Genomic DNA, 22,362 nt, shown 5'->3' on the forward strand with positions numbered 1-22,362 from the left:
ATTGGGGAAGTAGTCCAGGACAAAAGGATAATAATAAACATTACAACAATGTAATGTTTATCTAGTTGTAATAATACAATCAATGTACTAAATAAACTAAGGGATGTGTCCTTTAATAGTTTCACATAAAGACTTTTGCTTTGCCTAGTCATTGTTTCTTATTTCTTTTTGGAATTATTTATACAATAAATTATGGCTTACTTAACACAGAATAGCCTGATGATCTAAAATGCAGCTTTGGAAAGGGAAGTTCCAGATGATGGAGGAATATTATTTCTCAATTGTAATCATCAAAGAGAGACTGGAGTGCTGATAGCTGACACATTTACCTCCAAGATTTCTCCCCAGTTGTTTCTTTCCTCTTTACATGCAATTCTTTTCAGTTAGGCAAAAACTATTTTTCTTTCTAGAATCTCCTTAAAGGCAGGCATTCCTTTAGGGTTTTGTCCTTGTATCCCAAGCAGCTAGAAAAAAGCAGGTGTGAACAAATGCTTGTTGAGTTAAATACATTAAGGCAAGTCTCTGTGATCAGTGAGGAAAAAAACCACCTTTATTTTAGAATGAGTAAGACGCTTTTAATCCAATATTCTAAAGTGTTCTGTTATCATCCATACATTATACCTAAACCACCAACCCAGCAGGAGAATTCACATGAATCCCCACATGAGGGACTGGATAACATAGCTTGTATTTCGGAGAATCTTCCAGATCACTTAAAGGGAAACCTTTAAAAAGCAGCATTGTATGTAATTGGATAGGATAGCTCATGCCATTCCACTAAGTAGAGTTCTCTAACGCATTAGAAATTGTCTTCTTTTCATAGAGCTGAAAACCAAAAGTAAATATTAAAGACAGAATTCTTTTATTCATCCTGAAGTGAACCACAAAGATCACTAACCCCCCTCAGCACACTGCTAGTGTTAGATATTTGCATGTTATTTCGATATTGAATTCCATTATTGCTAGTTGCCATAGCAGTAGAATAATTAGTGTTTTAGGCAAAAGGTCTTGTTTCAGAGATAGTTGGGAAATGTGCCCATAAATACACCAGGTCATTGATTTCTGAAGCCTCTCAGGGTTCTTGGAAATGCCAAACATCTTGCATAATCTGTGGCTGCTGGGACTCATTCCCTTGTACTGATGTATGGTGGGTATCTGGTTCTATAGTAATATCCAAAGGCCCTTCCTCTAGCATGCCCAGGGGGGTAGTTATATCAGTGCCAAAGGTTTCAGTAATATCGGATGGTCCTGGAGTAATGCCTGGTTCAAGGGTTGGTGAAGTGCCTCTGAGGAATCCCTTGATCTGCCCAGCTGGGCCTCCACCCAAGCTAGAAATGCTCCCCTTAGGAAAAGACAGGATCCCTCCCTGAGCCCAAGGGATTTCTTCTGGAAGGAAAGCTGGCTTCTCCAGATTGCCTGCATTGCCTTTAGGCCCAGGGGAGTCTTGGGCACCACCCTCTGCTAGACCAGGGGGTTTGTTGCCTCCGGTTGGTTGGTCATGTTCAAGCGTGAAGTCTCCTCCCATGGCTGGGTTTGGGGGCATCCCTCCAAAGCCAGACCTCATTCCTGGAAACATGGCTCCATAACCCATAGGGGTACCTCTTCCTCCCTAAAAAGAATCAGAGGACAAAGATACCTAGATCACGTATGAAAACCACTATAGGTCAAATGTCATAGACTACTTCATCCTCACTAAAAAACAACATCAGGTTGGGAGGGAGAAAAATATTATTAGGTAGGAATAAAACCATCAGAGCTTGGGTTTATGAGCATAACCAACAACATATCTGTGGGTAAGTGTTTTAGCTGTTTATTACAATCAATTCGAATCTGTAAATTCAGGATAGCTTTTAATTTTATTACTAGTTTTTCTTTATAACCTGAAGTTAATGGTGAAATGGAGTTTAACAGACTTACGACCAGAGGGACTCCATCTTGGGTTACAGTTGGTACAGTGGATAGTGTCCCAGACCTGGAATCAGGAGAACTCATCTCTCTAAGTTCAAATCTAGGTTGAGACACTAGCTGGGTAACTCAGGCCAACTCACTTAATCCTGGTTAAGAGTTATTAAAGGAAATGACAAACTACTCTAGTCTCTTTGCCGAGAAAACCCTAAACAGGGTCACAAAGAGTCAGCCACAACTGATCTGAAAAATGACTGAACAACCAATAGTAAAATATAGCATTTCCTTAAATTATGAATGTAGGAAACAAACATTATTCTGAGAAGGGTTCTCTATTTCAGAATACTTCCAATATGGCCCATGACACAAAAAATGTTAGTAACCTCAGATGAAGCATCATTTTTTTTTTCTCCATCACACTGTGAGTTACTTGTTATTAGGAATTTTGTTTTTTTGGCCTCTGTATCCCCTTAGTTTATCAGAGAGCTTGGCACATAAATAAGGGGAGAGAGAGAGAGAGAGAGAGAAAGGAAAAAGGGAAAGGAAGGGAAGGGAAAGGAAGGAAGGAAGGAAGGAAGGAAGGAAGGAAGGAAGGAAGGAAGGAAGGAAAGAAGGAAGGAAGGAAGGAAGGAAAGAAGGAAAAGAAAGGGTGCCTCATAAATATTGGTTGATTTGTCTTCTCAGACCAGTCAAGCTGGGGTGTGCCCATTTGAGGCATTTTAACTCCAGGTATCATTTCATATAGACCAAAGCTTGGTACATCATGGGAAGATTTAAGATTAAAAAAAATTTTTTTTAAGACTATATCTCCCCTTTTTGCTTTGATCTTCTTGACAAGTCTTTCCTCCTCTATGAGCAAAGTATCTTTCATTGAGAAAATATCTGAAACCTGAGATGACGAGGATTCTGTTTTCGATTGAAAGTTTAATCTGGTCACAGATTTTGAGCACCTGACTGAGATTTTTTTTTAAACCTTTATCCTTTATCTTAGAATCAATCTAAGAATTAATTCTAAGGAAAAGAGTAATAAGAATCAAGTGATTGGTTAAGAGACTTGCTCAGAGTTACATAGCTAGGAAGTGTTTGAGGCTGGATTTGAACCTAGGACATCCCATCTCTAGACCTGGCTCTTAGTCACCCAGTTACCCCTTCTGACTAAGATTTCATTAATATCAGAATATCAAACTAAATAGCAACATAAAAGCAATTAACGAATCTCCTGGTCATCTTCATGTGTGGAGGAGGAAAACAACTAAGTTCCCATAGCTGATGCAACAAGCCAGGACACTCTCGAAGGACTTATGGGAAAAAAAAACCAAAAACCGCTAACCACATTGAGAGAAAGAACTGTGGTAGTAGAAATGCAAAAGCAAAACATATGACATCAATTATCATGTGTATAACATGAGTATGTGACTTGGGGTTTGGGCTTTAAAAGCTCACTCTATAGCAAAAAGAAATAATATGGAAATAGGTATCAAGTGACAACATTTGTATGATCCAGCGGATTGCTTGTCGGCTCTGGGAGCGGAGAGGGAAAACAGGAGGGAAGTAAAATGAATTATGGAAACATGGGAAAATAGTCTAAAAATAAATTAATTAATTTTAAAAATGTCCATAACCGAATGTTTGACACTTAATAGAAAGCCTTGAGAATGGTCTGATAACTGGTGACTAGGCCCATCTGAATGCTGGCTTAAGAAGCAAAGCCCTACTCACCATCATTTCTTCAGAGCTTAGTAAGCCAAATCTTGCTGGGGCATTCTGTTCAAAGAAAATGATGAAATGTTGAAATGAGAGCCAACTTTTAAGAGGTATCTTCTTAGGTGTTGAATAGTTAAGATCTCAAATTATTTCACTTCCAGTTGGATTTTAAAATGGGGATTGTATAGATAGAATAGGGGGAGCTCTTCGAGGGCAGGGGTGAACCTCTTTCATTCTAACCTTTGTTTCCCCAGTGCTTCAAAAAGATAGTAGTTTAGGGATAAGGGATAGTGCCTGAGCCATTTACTGGTAATTCACCTGTAATTCATCAGTATAGGGAACTCCCAGATGAACGAACACTCTTTATCAGTGTAGGCTTACACTTTCTCTCTAGACAAAAAAATGGGCACTTAGTATATTTGGGTTGATTAACCGATTAGGTGTGGACAGTAGTACAGCCAAATGGGAGTGGAGGAATTTTCTGCTGAATGATTTTCTTGAAGAAATTAGAGTCAAAACTTAAGTTTTGCATGTGTGTCTCTTCAGGATTCACTTTTCTTGATACTTGTTCATGTAGTTGTTATCTAATTGGGTACACTTTAGTTTTATGAGCTTATGTATTATTCCCTGATTTAGAAGATCCTCAAGGGCAAGGAACATGTACTTTGGTACTTAGATCTCCAGCCTAAGAGTCATTTCGGTCAGTCAATAAACATTTAAGCACCTATCACATGCAAGGTGCTAAAATATCTAATAGATGCTTCTTTTCTATGAACTCTGTAACTTGTTCCATGCTGACCATAGCGCTCTCGGGACAGAGGAGGATTTTTAACAAATGCTCTTGAGTGAAGGAAGACATGTTATTAGGATACAGATACATTTTGTAATACATTGCAGAAAGACACACAAATATATACGATAGAATGATATAACATATATTTGTAGCTATAAATATGCTAGTGTATCTTATGGAAATAAGACAAATAGGAACTGATATGTATATAATTAAAATAATAAAATTATTCCAAGTTTATTTAATGCTTAAAGATTTCCCAAGTGCTCTACGTACATGAGCGTATCTTAGTCTCTTAATAACTCTATGACACAATTAGTACAGATGATGTCATAAACAGTTTTCATATGTGGAAGGTGAACCTCAGAGTTTTTAAGTGACCTACCCTGGAGCACAGAGGGAGAAAGTTCTTCCTGGCTTCGAATGTACCACTCACAGTAAACCTTTCTACGTCACTTTGACTGAAGATATTCAAGGAGTATTGACTGGGCACCTACTTGGAATGATGTCTCTATGCACCTCCAACTTACCAATCGGTTTGCTCCATAAGATATGTAAAACATTCTTGGGTCAACCTAGACAGAAATGAAACAGTCATTAGCAAAGTCTTTTCCAGGAAGAAAATGAGTGTTAAGCTGCTGAGGGTAAAGGACAAAACAATAACAATGACAAAACCAAAATAAAACCAAACTTACTGGGGCTTTCTCCGTTTTTTGCTCTGGTCCTTGAGAGATCAAACGTCCCATAGGAAACATCTTTACGGAGGAGAAAACAGAATAAGTGTTCGTGTGGCATAGCTCTTGATGACGCTTTAAAGTCATATGAAACAGAGCATTCGGGATAAAAGAATGAAAAATACTCATCCAACTTTTAAGCCAACCAAAACAAACAATTTTGCTTTATTGCAGACTGTGGGAGTAGGAAGCATACGGGGAATATTTAACACTTTACTCTCCCTCTTTCGATAAGAATACACTTTTAAAAATTGTGCCATTAAAGTTTGTACTTACCGACTGACCCAGTTGACCTGCAAAATCCATTTCTGGTAGCTGCATCATAAATAAATATTAAAATTACAGAACAGCCAATATTCTAAGCAAAGGGAATTTTAAGCATGCAACTGGTCAATCCTGTTTAAAATAGACCTCTTTGGAAAAAAATTGGAAAGTGCCCTCCATCTTCTCTGGTTTTGTCTTTTACATCTAGAATTAGAATTGGAAGGGAGGCCAGAAGCCATCTCATCACATCCCCTCATTTTGGGGTCAAGGAAATGGAGGTTCAGATCTGAAAATTGCCATCTTGTTTTATTTTTTATTCTTTTGAGAAAGGGTTTCTTTTCCACACCAAATTTTCTCCCTCCCTTCCTCTCCTTCCCCATTTATTGAGAAGGCAAGCAGTATGATACCCATTATAGTTCTGAAGTCATGCAAAACATATTTCCATATTAGCTATATGGCAAAAAAGAAAAATCCCATGACAAATAAAGTGGAAAACAATTACCATCTTATTTTTGAGATTTTAATTTAGACATATCTCTGGAAATTCAACTTAATGCCTATACCTCGGAGCCAGGAAGAGCTGATTTCAAGGTCCACCTCTGACATTGCCTGGGTGACTCTGAACAAGTCACTTCCCTTTGCAGTGGTCCAGTCAACTCTCTAAGACTACAAATTGCAGAGAAGGCGCTGACCTGCATTGGTAGAAGGAATGGCTTCATCTGGGAGTTCTCTAAGAAGCATTTTCAAAGGAGAGAATGTATAGAATGTACCTTTAAGAACTCCAAGATCATTATTATTATTATCATGCATGTAAAGGTAATACTACTAATAAAGTTTGGGCATTTCTTATTATCCCAGTCATAGAATGTGAGAATTGGAAATGATCTTAGATATCATCCAGGCCCAGATCTGATTTTACAAACGGGGAAACTGAGGCACAAGGGAGTTAGTGACCAGAATCAAAAATATAATTCTTGTCTCTTAACTCCCAAGCAAGAGCCCTTTGAGTCTATTTTCTAGAGGATGCTCTCAGCTGGTTCATTTCTTCTCCAGAGTCAAATGGAGAGACCTGCAGTCCCAGGGCAAGGTCATTTGCAATCCTGCTCAGTCCCTGCCATTTAGCAATAACTCTGAGCAGAGAGAACCAAGAGAGGCTTTATGGGGTTACACTACTGTGGTCATTGAGCAGGATAACGTTCTCCTGGGCACTTGGAGCTCTCATGTTCCCTCGCCCCCTGGGGCTGAAGAGAGCTAAGTAGATGATACTGCCAGGTTTCATGTTGCTCTATGATATAGGAAAAACCTAGGTTGTGATCCTGCCTCTAACATTCAGCAGCTGTGTGGTCTGGGGCAAATCGCTCAGCCACCTCCCTGAGACTCAGTTTATTTATCTACAAAAAGGGGTTACTGATACCCTTAGTGCCTGCCTCATAGCACAGGAAAGGCTAACTGAGATAATGTCTATAAAGTGTCTTGCTAATCACCAGGCTCTCTACCCAGCATTGTACATCTCGAGCTGAAGAAGACCTTAGTCCAAACTTTTCATCTCATATTTTTTAAAATGAGAGCTGTGATGGCATTGGTGCAGTGGACTCCTGGTGAAGAGACTCCCTCAGCCAGTGCTCAGATCCTTCGGTTGTTATGTAGTGGACCTGTCTGTAGCATCAAGGAGCCAAGTGATTTACCTAGCGTCACACGGCCAGTAGGAGCCAGAGGCAGAACTTGAACTCAGACCTTCCTAACTCCAAAACTCTATCCTGACTGTCTCCGCTATGGTATGCTGCTTCTTCCAACCTGCTCATTATACAGATCACAAAACTGAGTCAAAGAGGGTTTAAGAGACTTGTTGATGCCACAGAGACAAATGGCAGAGCTAGGATTCAAACCCAAGTCCTTTGACGCTGGATCCATCTCTCAGCCCCCTCAGATAAATGGCATGGTTTTGTTTTCATTTTGTCCAGATCTGGGATATCCTTGAGGTTGGAAAGTGCCAGTGAGGAAACTTATTCTACCAACACCGGTCAACAACTAGTCTACAATTTGGGGAAATTGTCAGTTATTGTTATTCTTATCGTTATTAATAAAAATAGTCTGTATCTTCAGGGGGTGGGATAGAGGAGCCCTGAGGACAAGCCATAGTAATAACATTGAGAACAGTATCTCATCTTGTTCAATGAAGGTCATAAGTCACAGTAATTATAATAGTAAATATTGTTAATTGTTAACGACAATGATTATCATCTTTGGGGTGGAGTTTCCAAAGAAAAGTAACGATAATAATTAATCATAATAAACGTTCTTATTCAATGGAGATCAAATAGAAATGCTCCCATGACAAACCATGATAATAATAATAAATAAATAACATCCATTTCCAATTTATTCAATGGAGTCCAAATATAGCTGCTCCTAGGAAAAGTAATTATTGGCCAATTATTAATACTATCTCCTCCATGAAGCTTGACAACTGATACTATTATTAGTGTTATTATAAGGACTCTACACTTTATAATTAGTATTCACGTCCTGCTACAGGATTATTCCTGTTATTCCTGTTAGAGTTATAGTAGTATAGTAATACAGTGTATTAGTGTCGACATGACCACTATGTACTACGTTAGTCTCTTAGTATTAAGAACTGCTACATGAATACTGTTAGAATAGTTCTGTACTATTAAAGTATTAGTGTACAACACTCAGGGTTTCTAGCTGTTGTTGTTGCTACTCTCCGTTTTCGGGCTGCCCCTGGCATGCGACTCTGGTCTGGTTCGTCCTACGAGAGTGAGGCTCTCGGGAAGTGTCGCCGAGGCAACGGTAGCGCTGGATTCGAAGTGAGAAGATGAATGTTCTGCAGGTTAGTGTTGGGAGGAGGAGGGGGGGAGGAGGACAGGAGAGGAGGAGGAGGAGGAGGAGGAGGAGGAGGAGGAGGAGGAGGAGGAGGAGGAGGAGGAGGAGAAGGAGGAGGAGACTCTATTGTTAGTCTTAACAGACGGCTATAACAAAAGGATTCCTGCTCCAGTAGGAATGCGCTAGTAAAGAATAGGGGCTGGAGCAACAGGAGAGAATTAACGCGATGTCTACGTTTCATTGCTAGTCCTCCTGCGGTATCATTTCTGCCCTTACGGTATGGCGGCTTCAGTATTCTCGTGCTACAATGCCGTGGTCAGTTGCTAGGCTCAGCACCACCGCTACACGCTGTCCTGTTAGTGTAACTAAGGCTATTACAATCGCTACATTTGGGGTCAATACTGCGTCAGGTCAAGTTTCCCAGTTCTCAGGCTGGACGGAGGAGATAGCATTGGCACACTCCTGGATCTGCGGCCATCATTACTTAAAGGCTTGTCTGAGGCGCCTTTGTTTTTCTGGGCGTTTGATGGAATAAAGAAACCATGCAGAGACCTCGGGCCTCCCTGCGTTGCCCAAGGGCAGCCCCAGCTGCTGGGCCGCTCCTTTGTCTTCTGGCGGCACGTGGCTTTGTTCCTGATTCAGCGGAGGCTGAGGTACCCCGTGCTGGGCGGCGTCAGGTGCTGGACTGGACTGGAGGAAAGACTTCTGGCCTGACTTTTGGGGCTGCAGTGTCTGCTGGGACGGTAGAGGAGGCGGGTGGACTGGCAAAGCGTATTCATACTGCAGAGGAAGAGAAATGGAAGGGCATAGGAAGGGGGCCCCCAGAGCAGCAGGGCCAGCCTCTAGCCATGCTCCGTGGGCCAGGGCAGCACCTTGTAGTCAGTGGCACCAATTCATCCAGCCTTACTCTCCCTCCCCTAAAATTCACAGTCAACTCTGAAGACAGGACACTTGTCTGCAGACTTTGTAGCTACCTGCTTATCTGTTCATTCTGTCCCCAATTAGAACTAGAGCTCCTTGAGCTCAGAAACTCAGCTTTGCCTTTTTTGGCACCCTCAGCATTTTGGACAGTTTCTGGCATTTAGTAAATACTTAATAAAAGTTTGCTGACTGGGAGCAGCCAGATGGCTCAGAGGATGGAGAGCCAGGCCCAGAGACAGGAGGTCCTGGGTTCAAATATCACCTCAGACACTTCCTAGCTGTGTGACCCTGGGCAAGTCACTTAACTGTTCTTCTGCCTTAGAACCAATACACAGTGTGGACTCTAAGACAGAAGGTAAAGGTTTAAAGAAAAAAGTTTGCTGACTGACTAGCACAATTCAATGGATCAATATGCATTTCTCAAACATCTTCTATAACCAGCAGATGTGCAGATAGGTGTCATGGTAGATAGGGGGCCAGACCTGGAGTCAGGAAGCCTCATCTTCTTGAGTTCAAGTCTGGCTATATGACCCTGGGCAAGTCACTTTACCCGATTTGCAGCAGGGTCCTCATCTGTAAAATGAGCCGGAGCAGGAAATGGCAAAGTGCTCCGGTATCTTTGTCAAGAAAACCCAATTGGTCATACAGAGTCAAACATGACTGAAATGACTAAGCCACAAATGACCAGGCATGGTACTAGGCGCTGGGTATACAGATACAAGTGGTATAAAGAGCTTGTTGGCATAAATCAGCCTCTGCATTCGAAATAGCCCATTTAGCTTAAATAGTTAACGATTAACTACTAACTACAATCTCCGTCCGTGTGTCTATCTATGTCATCCACTTCAACTAGACAAATTCTAAGATATTTTATTCTGAACCTAATAGACACCAAGTAAAGAGAGCATTTCCATCGGCAAAGTAGAGCTAAAAAAAGGTTATCCGGGAAGCAGAATCTACTCTGAAGCTCTTATTTTCCCTTTCAAATACAGAATAAATTCAACTTGGCATTTCCTAAGCTGTTCTGCTTGGGTTGACATCAGTTCTCTTCTGCACACTTAGAAAAAGGCTTCAATGATCCTCTTTTCTTTCCTAGGACAACTTGAGAAATATCCTCCTCTCTGTGTGCCTTCTTCACTCCCATTTAAAAGAAGAACAAGAAAACCCCATGCCTTGTCAGAAGTATGCCCAGCCCTGCACCTGCAACCCCCATGTTGGAGACCTTCCCCTTAAAAGACTATTTTTTGGGGCAGCTGGGTAGCTCAGTGGAGTGAGAGTCAGGCCTAGAGACAGGAGGTCCTAGGTTCAAACCCGGCCTCAGACACTTCCCAGCTGTGTGATCCTGGGCAAGTCACTTGACCCCCATTGCCCACCCTGACCAATCTTCCACCTATGAGACAATACACCGAAGTACAAGGGTTTAAAAAAAATTAAATAAAAAAGACTATTTTTTCTCAGTTATTTTTCCTGGAGAATCTGCGGGAATTCCTTTTTTGCTGCCTGGATAAGATGTCGACTCGTTCACCTGCTGTTTGAAGTTCACCATGATTCCAGTTACAGCTTGAGAACTAGAAGAGAACTCGGGGGTTGAAATTCCTCCTTTAGTAGATGAGGCAAACAGGGATAGAGGGAAGTGACTTGCTCCGTCACACAGAGAGCAAGTAGCAGAGCTGGGACTCAACCTCCAACCCTCAATCTTTTTTTTATGCTTTTTACCTATCTAGAAGGAGTCTATTATCTCTCTATCTGCTTCTACGAGTATCCCAAGGAAATACAGGGGCTTTGGGGGAATGGAAAGTGGGAAAGAAGCTGGAGACGGCAGGAGAGGCTTCCTGTAAGTGGTGAGCTTCAAGCTCGACTTTGGAGAAAGAAGCCTGGGGATTTTCAGAGGCGAAGCATTATGAAAAACAGGGAACTGCAGTGTGGGAAGGGATGCCTTTGAGAAAGAATGAAAGCAAAGAGCTTACCTGTTGGGTTTCATGTTCTCTTTGCTGCATCCATGGGAAGGAGGAATGAGGTGGAAGGAGTCCATGCATCCATAAAGAGGTAAATGGTTTACCATAACCAAACCGAGAGAACTAAGGAGGGCGCAAGGTAGAGAAAAAGCTATTGGCTTATTTCTGGAATAACGACAGCCAGCACTTGTAGCATCTTATTTTAGCCTCTCAACAATCTTCGGAGACCGGTATCTGATATATACACATTTTCCTCATTTTACAGGTGAGGAAACTGCGACAGAGAGAAGTTAAGTGAGTTGTCCAAGGTCCCACAGCTACTGTGTCTGAAGTCAGATTTGAACTTGGTCTTTCTGACTCCAGGCCTAGAAGTCAATAGTAGGACTAAAAATATATGGAGCAAAGTTAAGATTTAGCTATTTAAATATCAACATTTATGTATCCCTTCATTAGAGGAAGTGGGGAATAGTCACCATTTACCTAGTACTTTAAGGTTCACAATGCACTTTCCATTTATTATGTCATTTGAATTATTTGTCTGTTTGTGTCCTAGGTGGCCCCCATTATGAGTTACAAGCAACTATAATTTGTATCCACAGAAGGTGTTTCTATACTTCAAATATTACAGGCTTGGGATATAGTTATAGTCAAAGTTTGTTGCTCAATTGTTATTTAGTTTCTTTTAAAAAAAAGTTTTCCAAGAGGGGCAGCTGGGTAGCTCAGTGGAGTGAGAGTCAGGCCTAGAGACGGGAGGTCCTGGGTTCAAATCCGGCCTCAGACACTTCCCAGCTGTGTGGCCCTGGGCAAGTCACTTGACCCCCATTGCCTACCCTTACCAATCTTCCACCTATAAGTCAATACACAGAAGTTAAGGGTTTAAAACAAAATTTAAAAAAAAAAGTTTTCCAATAACTTTTGACTTTACAGCAATCTATGCATACAGTCATGTCTAGGTAGACCATTCTCCCTAACTCCAATTAATTCGATTCTCCTTCCAACAAAGAAAAATAATTAAGCAAAACTAAAAGGACTTGGATTTAACAACAGATACACCTTTCTATACACATAGTTCTCCAGGACTTCCTCCTTCAAGAAGGTGCTTCCTCAATTCCTCTCTGATACAAAGAGTTTTCATTAAAATTACTCAGCTGGGTGGCTCAATGGATGGAGAGCCAGACCTAGAGACAGGAAGTCCTAGGTTTAAATCTGGCCTCAGAGACTTCTTAGCTGTGTGACCCTGGGCAAGTCACTTAATCCTCATTGCCTACCCTTACTGCTCTTCTGCCTTGGAACCAATATACAGTGTGGATTCTAAGACAGAAGGTAAGGGCTTTATTAAATTAAAAAAATTTTTTTAAATAAAATTACTCAGATTATAAAATGTAAATAAATGATAGAAATTATAAGTAGAATAAATATATTGTAAACGTAAGTATAATATAAACTATATACATAGAGTATATTATAGATATGAGTTATATCTTTACATATGAATGGAATAAATATATTATAAATATAAATATATAAATAAAATAAATATAATTACTGTTATTTTCAGTACCTGGCCATTCAGTTTACTGGATATATGCTAGAACTGTGTTGACAAACCTATGGCATATGTGCCAGAGGAGGATGGTCCCCTCACCCTCTCCATCATGCCTGAGGACATTTCTCTTATCACTCGCCCTCTGCCTAGCAGCTCAATGGGAGTGCTTTCTCCCTGTCCTCTGTGGGGTGAAGGGCGGCTCACATGTGGCATAAGGGTTGCATTTTTGGCAACCTTGGTCTCTAAAGGGTTTGCCATCACTGTGCCAGATGGTGAAATTCCCCTAAGTTTGGGTGAGATCTAGTTTTTCAAATGGCCATTTGTTTTAACTGAAGATGAAAGAGAAAAGATGAAAAGATGCCTATGACTTTTTTTAGTTGATCTTATTTGCTCATTGATATTTGTAATATTTAGGGCACTTCTGTTAATAGTAATGATACTGTGGCTATAATTGCGAGTAAGAGAAATCATTTGAAAGCAGTTACCTGAGAAAGTAGGTTCAGTCCATTCAGATTGCCCAGCTGTCTCATGGTCTGTAAAAGGAGAAGAGTTTAAGTCTCTCTGCTATATTTCCTTTTTTTCTGTAAATTGCATCATGAATTGAAAGCAGGCCATTGTGATCTGCTTATGAAGAACCAAAAAGGGACCCAAGGCACAAGCTCTGTGAAGGTAAGTAGTTTAGTGATGTTGATTATGTATCTCATACCAACTGCACTGGACAGGCAAAAATGATTCTGATCGCCATTTTATAGATGTGAAACTGAAGCATACAGAGGCTGCGACTTGACCAGGCTCATAAACTAGTAAATGGGATTTGTACTGGGAATAAGCCAGCAAGCGTGTTATTACAGAAAACAACTGGCATGGCTTCCACCAGTATCACTGTTATGACGGTGGGAAATTCTAGCGTCTGAAATAGGTTTAGGGTCTTCATGACATTATTAATGCCTTATAGGAATTGATAGCATCCTGGAACCACTCTGCATGATTCCTTCAAAGAACATCATTCATTCAATAAATTATTTCTCCTAGGAGAGGCGATGTAGCCTAGTGGATAGTGTACTGACCTCAAAGCCAGGAAGAATCGAGTTCAAGTCCTGTATCTGCCATTGGCTGTATGACCTTGGGCAAGACCCCTAACTTCTCAGTGTTCTCAGTATCACTCTTAGACTGTAAATTGCAAAGAAGGCAGCAACCCCCCTGCTTTGGTAGATGGAGTTTCCTCACTGCTGATTTCCCTGCAATAGGTCCAGTGCCTAGTTCTATCTCCTTAGACCATGTTATCAGATAATCTACCAAGCCCACATTCTATAAACTGAAACTGAGGTCGCCTCGGAGGGCTCCCTGCAGAACAATGTAGGTATACTTTAGTTTAGTTGTTGTTGTTTTGTTTTGTTTTTAATTTTAAACTCTTACCTTCCATCTTGGAATGAATACTGTGTATTGGCTCCAAGGCAGAATTGCGGTAAGGGTAGGCCATGGGGGTCAAGTGACTTGGCCAGGGTCACACAGCTGGGAAAGTTTAATTTAGTTTTAATGCTAAGTATGAAAGTTTTTAGTGGTAGTGAAGTTTTTAAAAACTGATTTGTTTAAAGTAATTTAAAAATTATGTAAGATTTAGTGAGAAAAAAACGGTATGCCTTCTCTCTGTCTCCTCTGTGTGCCTCTCTGTCTGTCTTCTCTTTGGACTATGAGGCATATGAGAGGCACCCTAGTACGGTAGAGAAGTCTCTGCTTTGGAGCCAGGAGGACCTGGATTGAAGTCCTTGCTTTGTCGATTGCTACCTAGATGATGCCTGGCAAGGCTCATCATCCTTCTTTCAGTCTCCTCAACTGGAAAAAAAGAAAGGGCTGCACCAGAGAGCCTGTGGCCTTCCTTCTAGCTGTAAATGCTGGCAGCTCTAGGTAGGATGAACTGCTAAAGAGCCCGTCCCTGTCTAGCTGCTCTTTTCGTTCGGGCTCCCTGGAGTTCAGTGTCTGAAAGACTCGATCTGGAAATGCTGTTGGAGCTGCAGGCTCTAGAACGTGGGGCTGGCTGAGGAAGCTCTCCTAAAGGCCGCTCGTTCCTCGAAGGCTGTGACGGAGGCGAGGAGGGACACACCAGACACAGTGCTGATGCAAAAGCACCACCTCCTGACTCCTTCTCTGGGAGCTCCAGACTTGGGTTAAGGCCGCCTGCTAATTCCTCACCAGTTTAAATGCCAGGCAAATACTGAGAATATATACCTCGAGGCTTAAACTCCCCAGGCCAGTTGCTGCGGCTTGTTGAGGATATACCTGAAAGAAGAGAAAAGGCATTCGTTAAACTTCATGAAGAAGGATAAAGAGCTATTGTTGGGGGGCCCCGAGACGGATTAGAGAGCAGGCAGAAGGGGCTGAAGGCTGACAAAGATGGGAATTATTGCAATGCAGTGACACCGAAAAATGGAACTCTAGATGTGATACGGTGGAAAGTGGGCTGGGATTGGAGTCGAGGGTTCACATTCTGACTCTTTTGCTGACTACTTGTGTTACTTTGTGCAAAAGAGTTCCTCACTCTGGGCCTCAGTTTATTCTGCAGAGTAAGAGACTCGGAGTGGGAGATCTTTGATCCTTCCTACCTGCCCCCCCCCCCACCCGGTGGTCCTCAAGTTCTAAATCTATGACACAAGGAGGCAAAAGGGACATGGTGTGAGGTCTACCTCCGCTACCCCACCTTTTTGCCTGCAAGGTAATATAGTAGATAGAAGGCTGGCCTTCGTGTCTGAGACACTTAGAGACCGTGTGACCCAGGGCAAGTTGCTTAAGTGTTATTTGCCTCAGTTTATTCATCTGTAAAATGGGGATAACAATAGCACTTACCTTGCAGGGGTATTGGGAGAGTCAGATAAGATAATTCTTGCAAAGTATTCGTGCCGTGTCTGACACACGGCGAGTGCTCTATGAACGTGAGCTGTTATAATCATGGTTATGATGGCAGTTAGGTGGTGCAGTGGGTAAAAAAGTCTGGCCTTGGATGCGTATTCACTGTATAAGTGCGGGCAAGTCATTTAACTGTGTTTGCCTCCGTTTTCTCCTCTGTCAAAGGAGCTGGAGAAGGGCATGGCAAACCGCTCCAGTGTCTTTGCCGACAAAACCCCAGAAGGAGTCAAGAAGAGTCGCACATGAATGAAAAGCACGACTATCATTACGAGCATCAGTGAAGTGCTTAGCCAAGTGCCTGGCACAGAACGAAAGCTATCTAAAACTCCCTCCTGTCCTTTCCCTCTCCACAGTCAGTGAAGAGCTTTAAAGCCCAATTATGTTAGCTCAAGTGATTAAATCAGACCATGTTATTATTCATGTAATCCACAGCCATAATAAGGCCACAATTAAATCTTTAGATTGAAGAATTCTTCCAGATTTCCATATTTTTGATTTGTTCAAAATGACTGCTTCAATGAAAAAGTTTTGCAAGTGCTCATAGCAAGCCCTGTGGTTTCATGGTGCTGTCGAGTGTTAATTCAGAGTACTCAGTGCGAGGCTTTCAACCTTTCTTTCCCAGTGGGGACTGGAGAAGAGCTCAGCGTGACCATCCTACCTGTTTTATTGGCACTGCAAAACTTGTTCCCAGAAGGCACAGCATCAGCAGCAAGTCCTTCATTTTAAAAAGTGATTTCTGGAAAACAATTGGATCGGGAGATTGTGGTCAGCCCAGCTTTGGATTCAGACTCGTTGAAAATCCGTCTACCTGACGGTATCTAAAGATTGGTTGAGCAATTTAGCCTCGATGTCCAAACAGAATGAATTTGATTTTGAAAAAATGAAACGGGCAAAGAAATAGGTTCCGTCCAAATTGTTGAACTATCCCAAGTAAACCAAGGCAGCGATCTAACAGCATCGGCGCCTTTGGTCACTTCTGGTATAGGCTTTATTTGGGGCAACGTATGATGGCTTGATTAATTCCTCCCACAAAAGCACACCAGTGTCCACTACGCATCTCACTGGTGAAAAGTCACCCCCACATACAGGGGGACAAATTCTAGAGTGCAAATGAATTATAAACGGAACAATGGAAAACTTGCATAAGCTACAAGGCGAACTCTGCGTTGCATTTGGTAGATCTATAAAATGACACTTTCTAGGAAGGGGAAAATGAAACATTTTGATTTCAAAGCAAAATCCTATCCCAGAAATGGATCTTTTCTTTCTCAAAAGACCTCCTTGACTGTATTATGGGCTCAAGAGGCTGGGGAGACATTAAATCAAAAACTCGGATAATTTTGCTAGTGTTGTGACAGCAAGCCAGTTGGCATTCACAGTGTGCCATGCATTGTGCTAAGGGTCAGGGATACAAAGCATGCCTGCTATCAAAGCATTCACAAATGAATGTGAGAGACAACCTGCAAACAGCGGAGCACAAACGAGACGTACAGGAGGCCCCCAAAGTCTTAGAGTGACTTTAAGTACAAAACCTGAAAACTTTGCCAAGACTTTTGGGAAATCCTATATACCCCTGTTGAAGAACCTATGGCATGTGTGCCAGAGGGGGCTGCTCCCTTCCCCCTCTCTATGCTGGCCTGAGGACCTTTCTCCCGTCCCCCACCCCTCTGCCCAGCAGCCCAATGGGAGTGCTTCCTCCCTCCCCTGTCTGGGGTAAGGCGTTGGGGCTCACATGCAGCAACAAGGGCTGGCCCCTAAAAGGTTCACCATTACTGCTAAACACTGTGTAAGTTGAAGACAGTTTTGGAGGAAAGGCCAATAAGATTAAGGAAGACTGGGAAAGGCTTCTTTCAGAAGGCAGCATGGTAGAAAGTCGGTAGAACAAGAGTCAGGGTTCCAGAACTGCCTCCAAAACATAGAAGCTGTGTGACCTTGGTACTCACTGACTTCGCCCACCTCCCAGTTGTTCTTCAGTTTCAGCTTCTGTAAAATGAACAAGTTGGATGGGATGGTCTCTACATTTCCTTCTAGCTCTAAATCTCTGATCCTAGGAGTCCATAAAGAGCTGGATTGGCAAGAGTACTGCTAGTTAGTTATTCTAATAATAATATCCTCAAGTAGAGTTTGTCACTAGTAGCTTCTGCAGGATCTCGCCTTGCTGTCCTAGTGGGATGGGCAAGGAAGCTCACAGTTCCTGGACTCCTCATACAATGATCAGAATTCCCCTTCATAAAAACTGGCCAGAAGCAGCAGAAGTCACTACCCACACACACTTAGAAACTAACAGAACCCAATTTACCTTCACTGCTGGCTTGTGCCTTGTTTCCAGAGCCTGGAGATGCCAGTCAAGAGACCTCTAAGAAAAGAAGAATGAAAAGTTTTTCAGCTCATCTGGGCCTCTGTCTCTCTTTGCCTCTTTCAGGGGAAGAATAGAAACCTGTATTTAAAGTACTAGTCCACCAATGAACTTGAAGCAAAAAGGGTGAGAAGGCTCTCCTTCAATTAGCTCCCACACCCTCTCATTGCAAGCAAGGCTGCTGGCCCATACAGTCTCATTATCTTTAATTATCTCTCAGCCCCTGCATTTATTTGAAAAATAAAGTCAGGAAGAAAGTCAGTGAATAACAGGCATTTGCACTTGGGCTCTGAAAACAATCATTTTGGAAAGCTGAGGGAATCTCTGCTAAATGGGCCCAGGAGAAGCTATTGTCCATACTCTGGGGTTTTTCAGTAGATCACCACAGCCCAAGACTTGGGGCCCCCTGGAAGTTGCTATTGAAATGAGTGCTGATTCTATTTCAGGGAACAGTTATTTCAACAATATTTGAACTCAAAGGAAAGGAAATCAGCTCTTATTTATTTCCTTTAAATCTTTAAAATTTTGCTTGTTTTTTGTTATATTCAAGTTCTCAGGGATCCGTCTCCCTTTCTCCCTTCCTCCTCTCCTCCCCATTAGAGAAGCGATCATTTGACCAAATATATATATATATATATATATAATTCTATAAATATTATATTATATATTACATATATAGAAAATTCTATGTTTCTGTTGCTGTATATGATATCCTCTCATTTCTGTTCATTTCCTTCTTCAGTCTTTCACAGTTCTTTCCATGCTTTTTTCTCTTTTAAAATAACCCATTCATCATTCCTTACAGCACAATAGTATTCCATCCCAGTCATATACCACGGTTTGTTTAGCCATTCCCCAGCTGATGGGCATCCCCTCAATTTCCAGTTCTTTGCTACCATGAAAAGAACTGCTGAAAATATTTAAGAACATGGAGGAATTTGTCCTTTCTGTCCTGATCGCCTTAAGAAACAAGCCCAATAATGGTTTTGCTGAGTCAAAGGGTATACACAGGTCTATGACTTTTTGGCCATAATACCAGATGGCTCTCCACAATGACTGGATGAGTTCCCAGTTCTAACAAGTGTATCGGTGTCTACATTTTTCCACATCCTCTCCAACATGTGCCATTTTGCCTTTTTATCACTTTAGACAATCTACTAGGTGTGAGATTGTAGGGTTTCAGGGATATTGAAGATGTATTCAAAAGCTGACTCTAACGAGCAAGAGCTCAGGGGCCAGACTCCTGGAGATGTTTCTGATAGTTCACGTTTGATTGCCGAGTCCTTAAATTTGGATGGGGCTCCATTTGGTTGATCTTAAAAGCCAAACCTCTGCTGTTATCTCTTGTGTGTAAGCTGACAGACAAGTTTTAGGGTCCTTTGGAACGTCAAAGATTCCCACCTGCATTCCTAAGATAAGACTGGTGCCGACTTCCCGGAAAGGAGAAGAGTCCTAGCTGGATACCTGGCCTCCTGTTGTGTTATCATCCACCCTTTGGGCTTTGTCATTAACCTGTTCAAACGTTTGATGTACCAAATGGGTAATGGACACCCTGCCAGCTCACCTCGTGCAACTCTCCTTTAATAAACAGATCAGCTCCCTCTGACCATTGGAGAAGCTGACAGGCTGATCCGATTTCACCACACTATGTTTAGTCTCTGGGTTTCTTATTTCTCTGATTTTTCTACATCTCATGCTTTCTAGATAAGCTTAACCCTTTGCTTCCCAGGGTCCAACTTCCCTTCACAGGTGACTCAAACCCACGCAAAAATTTGATGTATGAGCTGGACTCTACAGAGATGATATCTCAGAGTTGTTTTGATTTTCATTTCTCTAATTGAGAATGATTTACAGTATTTTTTCATACAACTATATGTAGCTTTTTTTTTAACCCTTACCTTCTGTCTTAGAATCAATACCAATACCGATTCTAAGGCAAAAAGAGTGGTAACAGTTAGGCAGTTGGGGTCAAGTGACTTGCCTAGGGTTACACATCTAGGAAATGTCTGAGGACAAATTTGAACTCAAATCCTCTTTACTCCACGTCTGATGCCCTATCCATTGTGCTACCTAACACACACACACACACACACACACACACCACACACACACACACACACACACACACACACACACACACATATATATATATATATATATTTGATTTCAATAACATTATTAAGCCAGACATCATACCAAGTGCTAGAGGTGTAAGAGGCAGGAGACAGCCTCTGTCTTAATTAAATTAACATTAAATTAAACATTTCTTTCTTCTCTCCTTCTCAGTTCTCCTCCCACCCCCGCCTACTGGGAAAAGCAAACGAAAAACAAACACTTATAACAAATATACCTAGTGAAGCAAAATCATTTCTCACATTGACGGTGTCCAAAAATATATGTCTCAGCCTGCACCTTGAGTCCATCACTTCTAGGTCAGGTGGGGAGCAGCAGGCACCATCTCTGATCCCCTGGAACTGGAGTTGGTCACCACAAGGCATTTATGAATCTATCTTCCTCCCTGTCTGGCTTAGTAGGGTGTGCTGGGCTTGGAGATGAGACTAGACTGATTAAATGGGATTCAGATCCTTCCTTCCCTCCATCTCAAAGCATTTAAAGGACATTGTGGACAGTGTTGATTTGAATTGATAACAATTCCCATTAACAGACTGATTTTGGAATGACCAAGTTATTTCTTATATGGTAGGTGCTACAAATCATTCTCTTTCCTTTTACAGATGAGGATACTAAATCTCGGAGAGGAAAAGTGACTTGCTCAAAGTTCCACAATGAGATCTGGAATCTGAGTCGCTCCAGATTTTAGATCAATCCTTCAACAAGCTCTTATTGTCGACTGTGGAGCAGTCCTGCTAGGAGACAATTGATACGAAGAATAGAATAATCTTTATTCTCAGGGAGTTTATGTCCTAATACAACACATACGTATCAGGAGAGATGTGTATGTAATTAAACATTATTCTTCTTTTTTAAAGAGAATCGATGGCATCAAGGGCTGAGGTCTTGCTTCAAAAATGAATTGGATTTCCAGAAGGCAGAGTTACACAAAATCATCAGAGTCGCTCTCTTGTAAAGCCATCAAAGTCTAGTGTCCACTGAAAAGTCAGGATGACTGCTGATGGCCCAGGATGCAAGGAATGATCTTGGTGTCTTTGATGTCTCACTGAGCTGGATGGTACCTACTTCAGCCACCTTCATGGAAATCAGAACAAATTGTTTTCATTTGCCCTTTTAGCAGGGGCAAGTCTTTACATGCTGGGGGTAGCTGTAGTATATAGAATTGGGGGTTATAGTTTTTTCTAGCTTTGGCTGAGTTCCAAAAAGCTGTTAGAGGTTTTAGAATCTTGAGAGAGGCAGTGGACTGGTTCTTCCGTGGAGGGAGGAAGTCAATGAGCGAGCTCTTAGATTATCTAGCTTCAATATTGAAATTTAGCCTAGCATCCATATATTTACTTAAGAAATTATTATTTTAGATAGACCCTTTATATCTTCCTTTCCTAATACCACCCTGCCTTCCCTCCCTTACCTTAGTGGCTGTGGAGTTTATAAGGAGAGAAATTAGAGAGGAGTTAAATCTGTGAAGAGTTATCTAATTGATAGCATTATTTATAATTTAATCAAATCACCTTTATTCCCTTTAGATAGCATTTTGTAAAACTGAGTGAGGCAGGTCCTTGCTCAGATTCCATCTTTACTTCCCTTCCCCCACCTGAGGTTCTTGAAATAACTGATAGGGCTTTCCTTTAATCCACCTTCCTAACCAACATCCTTCAAACAAATAAACCCTTTTGTGTTTCAATAGTTCTATTTAGTGTAATTTGTCTGTTAGTTATCAAGGGGGAGAAGAGGGAAAGAGACAACATACTCTGGGCTTAGAGGGAAGCTGGGCATCCATCTTGAAGGAAGGTGTTACTTCAAAATAGGTCCCTTCCTGTGAAATTAACTAAAGCCTGTTTGTTAATTTCAGTCTAGTCTATTACCCTCAGCTTATGTTTGAGTCTAAGTCCCAGTCTGTAAGCCTGCTGTGTTAGCCTGTTTAGTTTAACTTCTTTCTCCCAAGAAGATCTCTGTTTCCCTTCTGTGTTATACTCCTGACTTCAGTCCTATTACACCCTGAATCTCCTTTAATCCCAGCCTACCTGTAGCCTAGTTTATCCACATACCAAATCTCCAACATCCTCCTTTCAATTCCCTTATCCCAAACACCTTTCCCCAAATTACCCCCATAACATTCTGGCGAGCCAAGTCATACGAAACCTATCTTCTGAAGTATAGAAAAAGAAAATGAATTGCACAAGATTGATTTTTATATTAAGCAGTCTATCGCTGCTTATATGGTCTTTTATGCAGGGAATGTGTGCATTTTGGCTAGTAAAAGTACCAAACATGATACAGCAATTAATAGAAATCTACGACTATTA

The 22,362-nt window shown here is 41.5% G+C and overlaps 1 protein-coding gene across 1 annotated transcript; it reads right to left on the reverse strand.

The window, feature by feature from the left end:
- Positions 1-1,072: 1,072 nt before the first annotated feature.
- AMBN (ameloblastin) lies at positions 1,073-20,424 on the reverse strand. The gene is made up of 14 exons (XM_044681034.1): positions 20,302-20,424; positions 19,391-19,438; positions 17,870-17,926; positions 16,229-16,306; positions 14,896-14,946; positions 13,155-13,202; positions 11,136-11,246; positions 8,732-9,027; positions 8,126-8,248; positions 5,421-5,451; positions 5,098-5,211; positions 4,933-4,977; positions 3,625-3,669; positions 1,073-1,609 (listed from the first exon to the last, which is right to left on the reverse strand). The coding sequence occupies exons 1-14, from the start codon at positions 20,422-20,424 to the stop codon at positions 1,073-1,075; spliced, it is 1,707 nt and encodes a 568-aa protein (XP_044536969.1).
- Positions 20,425-22,362: the final 1,938 nt, after the last annotated feature.

The sequence above is a fragment of the Gracilinanus agilis genome, chromosome 6 (assembly GCF_016433145.1).
Source record: "Gracilinanus agilis isolate LMUSP501 chromosome 6, AgileGrace, whole genome shotgun sequence".
NCBI classification, from domain to species: domain Eukaryota; kingdom Metazoa; phylum Chordata; class Mammalia; order Didelphimorphia; family Didelphidae; genus Gracilinanus; species Gracilinanus agilis.

What these genes read in the sequence shown, in the direction of transcription:
- AMBN (XM_044681034.1), bottom strand. Translation starts at nt 20,424, where the DNA reads ATGCCTTGTGGTGACCAACTCCAGTTCCAGGGGATCAGAGATGGTGCC. An exon ending in TGGGGAGTTTAAGCCTCGAG is followed by an intron (nt 13,203 to 14,895) that starts GTATATATTCTC and finishes CTCCTTTTACAG; the next exon opens with ACCATGAGACAGCTGGGCAA. An exon ending in GACTGAACCTACTTTCTCAG is followed by an intron (nt 11,247 to 13,154) that starts GTAACTGCTTTC and finishes CGCCCTCCTTAG; the next exon opens with TTCTCTCGGTTTGGTTATGG.